This window comes from Melospiza melodia, chromosome 8 (assembly GCF_035770615.1).
Source record: "Melospiza melodia melodia isolate bMelMel2 chromosome 8, bMelMel2.pri, whole genome shotgun sequence".
NCBI classification, from domain to species: domain Eukaryota; kingdom Metazoa; phylum Chordata; class Aves; order Passeriformes; family Passerellidae; genus Melospiza; species Melospiza melodia.
In genome coordinates, this window is record NC_086201.1 from 26162060 (window position 1) to 26172970 (window position 10911).

The following is a 10911-nucleotide window of genomic DNA, read 5'->3' on the forward strand; positions in this document are numbered from 1 at the left end:
TTTAATCTTCATCATTCCAAATCAAAAACTAACTAGGACAAATCTGAATAATCAAGTTAACAGGGTTGCTTTGAAATTCCTATTTCATAGCAAAACTAGAATCCATTACAATCTGTTTTTCTAGAAAAGCACTCACTGATCTTTATAATAAAATAGAATAATTGATAACCCCCATTTCCAAGTACCAGTCTTTGTCTAATCAATTCTCAAATGTCAGTCAGGAGTATCATCTCCTGGAACAGTAAGCTTTAGCTACTAATTCTAGCTTCCCAACTCAGCATAGTCATTACACTTGCCTACAGGAGAATAATTAACACTTTAATTAGTCTTTGCCTTTAATTTACATTCAAGACTGACTCAAGATTCAAGAATTATTTAATAAATTAATATCTGATTCCTTTTAAAGCATTAAAGTTGCTTTGATGCTCACTCTCAAAACAAATAGTTAGAAATCTTTTCAGATTGAACTATAGGAAACCCATACATCAAAACAGAAATGCAACACTATTTTAACAAGCCTTCTCCTATTTCTTCCCCAAATTTTGATTATTACATTTATTATCAAGAAATAGACCAAATAACCAATAGGCAAAGTGGGATTTATATTTCTCTGGTTTCTTGAAGTACTACTACTTGCTTATTAGTTCTTACCATGCTCGACATCTTCCCACTTTCTAGAATTACAAAGAAATTAGTTTAAGGCTGAATTTATTACAGACAGTAGAACATTTCAGAAAAAAAAGTCTTAAGAGGCAAAAACTTTCCAGTCAAAATGAATTATTTAAGAATTAAAAAACACCAAGTAGTTCTCATTTAACTTCTAAGAGAAATATGTTTCATTCAAAGCAAAAAAGATGAGATGATTAACGCCTGTTTTATGAGCACTTAATAAGTGTAGGTATGAATTCTAGCCAGACCCTAGCATGCTCAATAATACACCTATTCATCATCCAACAACTATTCTCCACGTACACAATTCAGTCTAGTTTTATAGACAGGTTTCATCAAAATCCTCAGTTGCAGGAGGAGTCTCTGCATGACCTGGGGTCCCTTACACAGCTCTCAGCCATGACCATGGGCATTTCTAGAAAGGCCTGCAAGCTGCAGTGTGCCACTAAATGCTGTCTCTTCCCAGTCTGCCTCCTGAACGACTCTGCTCCCTGTGCCATAACTCCATACAACCAAGATACCCTGCTTACTCAACTTGAAAGCCTTTTATAACATTGCCAATTAAATTCCTGTTCTCAGAATCAGAACACATTCATTTCTTGTCAGACTTTGTGAAATCTGAAGTTACACACACTGGAACCAGAGTATCTCACCAGTGAAACTTCATCCAAATACAACATTTTCAGAGAAGCTGAACAGTACAAATGGGCAGCCTGTATTATCTTGGGAAACTAACCATTGTAAGTCACATTTAAAACTTGTCCCTAGCTCCAGTGGCTGCTCTCAGGAAGATTAAAAGCAGTAATACCTCAGCAGTGTCATATCAACATCAGCTTTGGACATACACATGTATGTCTGTAGCCTTAAACTTCCTACTGATTTGATAAATTCTAAATCAGGAAGTGCAAACAGATCATTCTAGTTCTCTCAGAAATACACTACCATAAATCACCACTAAATATTCTCATTCTGCAGAAATATCTAATGCCCTTTACAGTCTTCCCATTAACCTTGCAAATACATTTCCTTTACAAAAGCCCCCCTACCCCAGCAGTTAGATGTGTCAGAATTGGAAGAAAAAAGCCAAAAGCAAAATGCAAGCCAAAAAGGACGATATCTGGCAAATACAGATTATAAAAGCCCAACCATGATTCAGAACATATCAAAAATAACCTGAATGAGATCAACTGAACATAGCAAACACTTTGGCAGCAGTACAAAAATACAATTATTTTGTAAAAAGTATTATTCTAAGGAATCAAATAAGAAAATAAATTGTTAGGACACCCATATGGGTTTAGTTCTGCCCTTTAATGATGCCTTTTAATAGCTAGGCACAAACAGCCTCATATCTTATATCATACACATTTCTTCATTCTCCTCCTCTTACTTCAATTTGCTTTTTTTCCACCCTGTCTTCTAACCATTTTTCTAATTGATTCTCCTGCAGAGAAAGGATTTGAGGAACAAGTTTTCTTCACCAGCTCCTAATTCCACCTTATCCACATGGGCATATTTCCCTACAAAACACCTTCCTTCTCCACTGATCTGCTCTTTGAGGTCCTTCCCACAAAAGGCTGTGGATCTCAAAAAGGCCTCACAGTAACACTGCAGATCTCATCTGCTCGACACCCTACATGTTCTTAAACACTGCAAACTATATGGACACATTTTTTCTACTGTTACCAAACCTAACAGAGGTTCAAACACAAGGATGTCCCATATGCTATGAGATCCCCATTCCAACTGCATTCTGCTTATGTTCCTTGGAATTACAGGAGACTTCTTGTTGAAAGTCTGTTCCAGGCAGAGGGATTTCATTCAATCGTTTGTTGGTTCTGTTTTTACAGGTAGCATGGGACTGAACCTTTAGATCTTGTGACATTTGGTTAAGCAGGTGATGTTTATTGGCAAATCATGTATTTTTTAACACTTTCCAGTTGAGCTAGATTTCAACACCATTCACGCACGGTTCAAGGAGGCAGTTCTTCAATGCATCTAATTCTATACTTGGTGCACAAAACCCAGGGGAAGATTATGGGGCTTTTACTAGCAGAGGATGAAGAGCTGGAGACAGACATACATCTAAGCATACCTCACTAAGTTCTCTACATAAATCTAAAGTACACAGTACTTAATTCCAGCGCTATCTACTGTAGTGCACCCTGTAAGAACAATAAGAATACGGATGCACAAAGCACTAGTGTTTTCCTGAGGCAAGAAGGAAGTGGAACACCTAAAAGATACTACAGTTCTCGGCCTTTACTTAAAGAATGCAAATAATTCACACATGCAATAGCAAAGGTAGGATTCCTGCAATTTGAAAGTGAATAGGAACTTGTGAGCAAGAAAGCTAAAGTGAATGTTTTCAAGGGAAAAGCTTCTTACATTTAAATCCTGTCTTCACACTTATGTGCTCCCAAGACAAAAACTCTGTCCTACCTGTGTGGCCTTGTCTCTCATACAGGGAGCAGCTTGCCCGTGGTTATCCCGAGGCCACTGTCCAGCGAGGTACGGAGCAGCGAGCGTATCCAGGGAAGAGGTGCGGCGAACAATGCTGGAAGGGCTTGATGAAGGGGGCCTGGATTTGTCTGTTGGAGCAAGAACATTTGATTACACAGAAATCAAGAGAGAGCCTATCCATTTAAACAGTCTACAAGAAATCATATCAAATTGGAACTATGTTATTACGTACACAAGATACTTTTAATATGGAAATTAAATTCACTTTTCCAAGCTCTATTCTGTTTGAATAAGCTTGAAATCTGTTTTTATGGTTTCCTTAAAAACATTCTTATGTCACAAATGTTGCATTAGTGCTTACACACCACTATTTACTCCTTTAAAACTCTAACAGTCATTTATCTCTTAAATGATGAAGGTGTAGAAGAAATAAAAATGGCTGATTACACATAGATAAAGGTTAACGAAGAAAAACTGGGTTGAACTTTTTCAGTTTAATGCTGAGCTTACAGTTCTTCCCACTAGTCCTTCACCTACATCACTTCAAGGGACACTATAAGCCTGCATGCTTCAATCACCCAGCACATGACATAGCCCTTAGATTCAGAAGTCAACTTTGATATGGTAATGATTTACATTTTACAGGCTAATTGAGACATCTCCTCCCTTTACATGGTAACTACATTCATATTTGCCTGGTGCTGTATCTTCTGCAACACCTCATCTGTAGTGTATATACTGGTATCCCATTTCAGAACAACTTTGATACTGAGAGGAATCCTTACTAAAAAAGGTTAAATACAACAACCATTGGAATTAATATGAGAAGGAAGACTACTGTTAAAAATAAAAATTTTTATCTATCTCATCTGTCAATGATGTCTTAAGTAAAGTGTTACTACACCACAAACCATGAAGAATAAGCACTGAAGAAAGTTTGCTCAAAACAGTAACTGAGGTTGGTAAATTTAAGAGATTGATAAGCAGTGAAGACCCAAGGTTTAGATATATGTACGTGTTCACACATTTTGAGATGAAAAATGCAAATCCTGAGATCACAATGAGTTAAGCTTACTATCATCTCATCTACTCCCCACAAAAAGAATTTCAATTATACATGAAATAATTGTGCATAAATCTTACCTATAATTAATAGAAAGTCCTAAAATACATGGCTACAACACAGCAAGCATGATTCAGAAATCACATGGAAGCTTTATAAAAGGGCAGTGGAAAAACTCAGTCATCTGTCCTCTTTTGCTGTGCTTTAGCATTAATTCTGCACTAAAAGTATTTGTATTATACATAAACTCATTTACAGGCAAATAAAATTGTGCCTGATTAGTGTCTGAGTGCTAGTCAGAAAATAAAACCACTGACACCAAAAGACCAAAATTCAATTTCTAAACTGTTGCAATCTACTAAAAATACATCTGAGAAATACTAATAAAACCTGTTGAGTATAGATTTCAGTGGAGTGGACAGAACCTAAGTCTAGTGACATTCTACACTAAATAGCCTGATGCAAATTTATTAGAAATGTACACACTAAATATGTGGGAAATATTTCAATTCAGCTATAAGGAAACAATTACTGGCACTATAACCAGCCACACTCACACAAAGCAGCCAGGAAACCTCATCTGCTGTATTATTTCTACAAGTACCAACAATGATACAACCTTACTACTGAGCTCACAGCAGATTTGCTCTCAAGGTGTAGCAGCAAACATCTTTTGGAGTTTGCACTTAAGACTCCTGTGTCAAAGAAATTCTCTGACTACTACTACCACCACACAGCACACTGAAGGGTCTGTTTGTATCATATGACTTCAAAACTATTCCCTTTGTGTGCACTATAGGACAACGTGGCACGCTAACACAACTGCCATTCCTTAAAAATTACACTGGCTTCCAAAGTTAAATCAAACATGTTATTTGCCTTAGAATTAGCTGCCATATCCTCCCTGTTTGTTTTTTTTCTCAATTATTCTTACTCTTCAAGAAGCTTCTCTCCTCTTACCAAGGGGAAACAGAAAGGATGTGAAAAAAAAAATATAAATCAGGAAGTGTACGTAGTCAGCCACATCATCTGCAAAAGCCACTGCAGCAGACAGCTTCAAAACTGGAGAAGCAGAATCTATTTCTCTCTCCTCCCTGCCACAAACAAAACAAAAAGCAACTGGAAGACTATTTTGCTGAACAAACAGAGAGAATGAGAACTGAAGAGCCTGTTTACTATTTAAGTTCAAGGGAAGCTGCTCATTTCAAGGCAGAAAGCCTGTAAATACTCTCCTTTCCGATGATTTAAAAAACCATTTAAGAAATTCTGTTTTCAAATTATTTATATTTAGATGGGGGAATGATGTTTGGATATGTTTTTACTTTTCCACCTTCATAACCTGTCTTTATACAAATTCAAAGTCTACTACACAATTCTTACTGCTTCAAAACATTTCAATGGGAACAGACACAATGTTTTCATTGCACTTTCCCCTACAATACTTGAAGCAAGTGTTCAGCTGCTATTTTTCCTTGATGTGACCTACATAACAAGAGATCTGCCTCCATAGAGATAACAGTTACAACAGCTGTGGCTGATGAAAAACAATGGAGCTGTTTCATCAAATAGACGCTACTTAAATATTAGATCTCTTTTAATTGGCCTGATTATCTCTCTAGTATTTGTGATAAATACCAACCCTCCTATCCATCCACCACTAGTATAGATTTATTTAGAAATTAAACTCTTTCTGCAATCCAGTCTCAAGCAAAGCAAATGAATAGAACAAGCCCAAGGCAAACACAGAGAGCACAGATCAATGAAGTCCATAACATGGGGAAATAACAAGCAAGCTGCCACGTCTTCACCAGTCTCTGTGTACAGGTGACCAACACAAGCTGCTACAGGTGACCTGGTGTCACACACACCACCCCCTGCAGAGCAAAGGCACCTCCAAAGGCAGCAGAAGTTCAGGTACTGCAACAGTGGGACTGAAGAGCAAAACTGAACAAATACAGACACTTACCAATAACTAACTAAAAGGTATGAAAGAAACTAAGAAACATCATCTAACAAACACTTACTGTGAGGAAACAAGCAGCAGAAAAGCCCAGGATGCCACTGAACTCACAAAATTCCCTGACAGTTCCACTTAGGGAACTTTTTATACAAGTGGGCTACCCAAAGCAGTGAGAAGGGATGAGACCCAAGCAGCTGCTCTGACATCAAGGCATACAGCTGACATTTTTGTTCTGTTTTGGTCAGGCTTTTCCCCAGGAAGGACATTCATGGGATCTCTCCCATACACAGCTGGCACTGTCATCTTCTCCAGAACTGCAACTGATCTCTGGGGCTTCACCTGCATTTCATATTTCATTAAAAGAGCTGAACAGACTCAGTGCACTAAGAGCAGACACACCACCCAACTGTGTATACTCCCTTCAGAAGATAATCTTGCCTATCATCCTCACATAAATTTGATGAGAACTATTCACTAGTAATTAGAAATTGTTCCACTGTAGCAGAATGACAGAATGAGTGGTGTTCTACAAAACCAAACCTCAGAAAGCCCAAGATGTTCAAGCTACTGAAGTCCAATAAATGAAAATATTTTTAATCCCAATAAGTGCACTTCCCCAAAGTGCTTGCCACAAGAAATGTACAGTATGATGCTGCAAAAATGAATTCACTTTCTTTACTCCTACCATTTGTCAAACAGCTCAGGCAAGCAGAGCAGGAATATAATGGTACACAAAGTCTTCTCTCTTACCCAAGAGTAATATCTTATCCTACAGCAATATCTTTCAAAACCACTGCAAAACCTTGGTCATTAAGGTTGACAGGTCTGCAGCTACACAAGTAGGCTTTACTATTACCCTTCCTTAGACAAAACAATTAAGTTTTCCTCCAAATAAAACCAACCAATTTTTCTCCTTAATTTTCAGACTGAGTTTGGATGTCCACTACAGTCAACGGGAATATACCAGAAAGTCCAGCACCCAGCAAAGAACTCTCTCACTACCTCAAGGCACCTGAAAGTAAACAACTGCTATGGCTCTGGTCTTGACCTTCTTGTTTACTCAGCCAGGTACACTGTAACATTCTTGCAGCTGAGCAGAACAACTCCTCTAAGATGTGTTTCATATAAGGACACAAATAACAAGATTCCATTAAATCTTTACTCCGTGAATAAACCAAGGTAAAACCAACGAAGACAGAAATGTGTAAGCTCTAGCTCATGTTACAACAGTGTACTAGCAGGTCAAAACAATGGCCTCTACTGGGAGGCAAGCTTGCAGACAGCTGAAGAGGCATATGGGAAAACTGAACCAAAACTGGAGATTGCAGGACAGACATTGCAGTGTAGAAATGAGGCCTCAACAGAGATGGGAAGGGCAGAACACAATAACAGGCAATTGGAAACTGAATTCTGGGAAAGAAGTGCTAGAGACTACAGAAAGCCAAAGTAAAAGATGAAAACCAGGTAGTAGCAAGATCTAGGCGTCTGGTCGTATTTAGGAGGGAGAGAAGTGGCAAGAAAAGCATGGAAAATTAGAAATTGTATGACAGAATCTTCAATTTGTAAGTATGCCATAGTCAACAGAAAATTCAGTTGAGTATTTCCAACATTTAATTGCAATTCAGATCAGAAAACAAGGGCTAAAAAAAACCCTCCGAAAACCACACCCAAAACCCACAAAAGTCATATTTATAAATTCACAAGTTAGGGTTCTCAAGTGTAAAGCAGATTCACAAAAACTAAGTTCAAAACTATTCAACTGTTTCCCAGGAAAGAAAACCTGAAGAATATGAAACTGAGTCTGAAGTATACAACTTATATTTAGATACAACTTAAACTTAGATACAACCAGTATCTAAGCTCAGAAAAAGCTATCATTTGTCTAACCTCAAGGTTCATTTTTATCTAAAGAAAGAAGCCTGCAGCTGTAGGAATGAACGAAAGCCATCATTAACTGAGAGCAAGAAACAGAAAAACCCAAGTTATTCTGCAGCAGATTCTCACCAATACCCTCAAATGTCCTGTGTGTCTGCACAACCATTGCCTCATCAGTAAAAAAAGTTCCACCTCCATGTTCTCAGCTAACACTGTTTACTCATTTAGATGAGGAAAAAACCTGAAGTTAACTCAGCCTCTATCAAGCACTGGACTACACAATACAAATGTTAAGCAATAGCAAAGAGGTTTAGCTTGCATTTGGGGCCAGTACAAGTACTGCTCAGGAACTGCAACATGTGGAAACAATTAAATGGACACCACTCTTCTGTTTTCACACATCTTGCAGAAAGCTAGTGGAGTTATCTTAACACAGGAGAGTGATCAAATGACTTCTTTCCTTACACATATTAATTCTTCAAAGCAGTAGAGAGGCCAGCATGGTTTCAGCAGGCTTCTCCACAGTGACTCAAAGACAGTGCAATTCTTCCACCCTAAGCAGCCTGACACATGCCTTTACAAACAGTTTGTGAACCCGGACCTCAAGGCTAACCACACTCTTCCTCATTCTCCAGGCCAGCAGATTGCATCTTAGGCAAGAGTTTCATGAAGTTCACAGGAAGAAGACAGGATTTTGTGATATGTCTAAAGTCTTTCAGGTTACTGATTAACAAGAACCTCAAATGAAGAATACACACATTCCTCGATCCAAAGCCTTTAATATAATACAGCCTTAATAAAACCCTCATTACTCTTATCTGAAAAGTGGAAAATCAAACTCAGAACCTTATCAGTCCTTTCTTACACTAGCAGACTAGGAGGCACACAGTCATCTTGTACCAACTGGTTATGATTGTCTCATTTGGCAGTACCGCTCCTCAAAAGCCAGGACAGGAAAAAAGAAAAAACCCAACGTGGTAGTCTGGTTACAATCATTATTTTAGAAAGGGGGAGGAGTATTAGGAGAAGCAGAAGTGTTAAAGAGAGGGCTAGTCCTAGATTTCCACATATACACTTCTGCATATTAGTCAGCTTTACTCTTTAGATTACCACAGGCAATTTCATGGAAATGAGTAGCTGCAAGCTTTGGTATCCTAAAAGTAACAGATTGGAGGACATGAGCACAAAACCTCACTAATGCATTTCTGAGTAAACTTTTAACCCAAAAATAACAACGACTTACATATGTCAGCCTCTATTATCCTCAGCCTGATGCCATATATTACCTATATTTAAGCATTCCCAGTAAGATTTAATTATTCAAGAAGCTAAAATCCACTTTGTTACAACATGTATGCTTATCACCACGCTATTTTCTATCTTCACTGTAGCACAAGCTCGTCATCACTCTCAAGCACACACGTCCTTCTGCAGGGTTCATGCTGAAAGCAACTACTAACAGAGATACTGAATACTTTTGTTCTACACCTATGTGCCATGCCTACAGCACTAGTTAGCTCTTTAGTTACAAGCTTAGGGACACTGTTTGGATAACACCACATACACCATCTGGCACGAGGTGTGCAGAAAGGGTAAATGTGAAGGCTTCACAACAGCCCCCAAACACCAAATTCACCTTCAGTTTGTGCCCAAGCACCCTAAGTACATCTACCTCCTGAATCCGAGGCAGTACTGGCGGTACTACAGAAGCGGTCACAACCCCCACATGGCACGCTTGGCTCTGTATTCCTCCTCTGAAAGCCAGGGCGCAACAGAGCAGCAACAAAAGCAACGAGCCCTTCCACGCACACACACCCGGCAAGCCCTGCCGCCGGCCAGAGAAGGGGCAGGGCGAGCACCAGCCCGGGCACAGCCCCGTCCCTGCCTCTGCCCCGGGGCACGGCACGCTCCAAGGCACCGCCGGCCCCAGCCCTGCACCCGCGCCCGGCCCGGGATGTGCCCTTTGCCGCCGGCCCGGACCCCCCGCCGCTCACCTTTGCAGACGGGGGAGCTGGGACTCTTCCTCTCTGGGGAGCTCCTGCCCTGCTCCGGCGACTGCCGCCGGTGGTGGTGCCGGACCCTGCCCTCCGGCAGCGGAGGCACCGGCGAGGAGCAGGGCGAGGGCCCGCTGGCCGGCGGCGGGGGCGGCGGCGGCAGGTGGTGGTGCCGCGGGGGGCTGCCCCGCGCCCCGCCATGGCCACGCGTGGGGCTGCCCCGCGAAGAGGCGCCGCCGCCGCCGCCGCTCCCCGCTCCCCCCGGCGGGGCCGTGGCGGGGCCGCCGCGCCCGCCGCTGCCGGGGGGCGCCGCGCGTGGGAGCCCCGCTGCCGGGCCGCCACCGCTCCTCGTGGGGCTGCCATGTTGTTGCTGCGGCTGCTGCTTGAGCTGGAAGGGCACCGTGGCCCGCATGGGCTGGAGGCGGCTGCTCGCTCCCGCTGCTCCGCCGCCCGCCGCCGCCGCCGCCGCGCCGCCTCCCCCCGCCAGGGAGGTGGCGGGGGTCGGGGAGCCGCCGCGCCTCACGCGCTGGTGGGACATTGTCCGTCGGGAGCCGGGGCTCGCGGAAGGCGGCCGGAGGCGGGGAAGAGAGGGAAGGGTGCGAGGCGCAGACCGCACCTCGCGGTGTCCGACGCCTCAGGTGGCGGCTGCGGCCGCCCCAGCCCCGTCCTGGTTCCCGTCCCGCACCCGTCCCCTCCGCGCCGCTGCGCCCGTAGCCTCCGTGCGCCTCATCAACAATAGTGCCCCGGCCGCGCGCCCCGCCCACCGCGCCATCCCATTGGGCGCGGCGCCGCTCCGCTCGCGCAGCTACGGCGCGCCCATTGGCTGCGGGGCGCGCGCCTGAGTGGCCGAGCCCGCGCGGGGGCACGGGGGGGCGCGGGGCGGGGGC

The 10911-nt window shown here is 42.6% G+C and overlaps 1 protein-coding gene across 1 annotated transcript in view; it reads right to left on the reverse strand.

Moving 5' to 3' along the window:
- The window catches only part of FAM117B (family with sequence similarity 117 member B), a 28512-nt gene extending 17810 nt beyond the window's left edge, over positions 1 to 10702 (reverse strand). Inside the window, exons 1-2 of the mRNA XM_063162379.1 lie at positions 10025 to 10702; positions 3112 to 3260 (exon numbers count right to left, since the gene is read on the reverse strand). Of these exons, the coding sequence (XP_063018449.1) occupies positions 3112 to 3260; positions 10025 to 10562 (687 nt within the window). The 5' untranslated portion in view covers positions 10563 to 10702. The remainder of the gene's footprint in view (positions 1 to 3111; positions 3261 to 10024) is intronic.
- Positions 10703 to 10911: the final 209 nt, after the last annotated feature.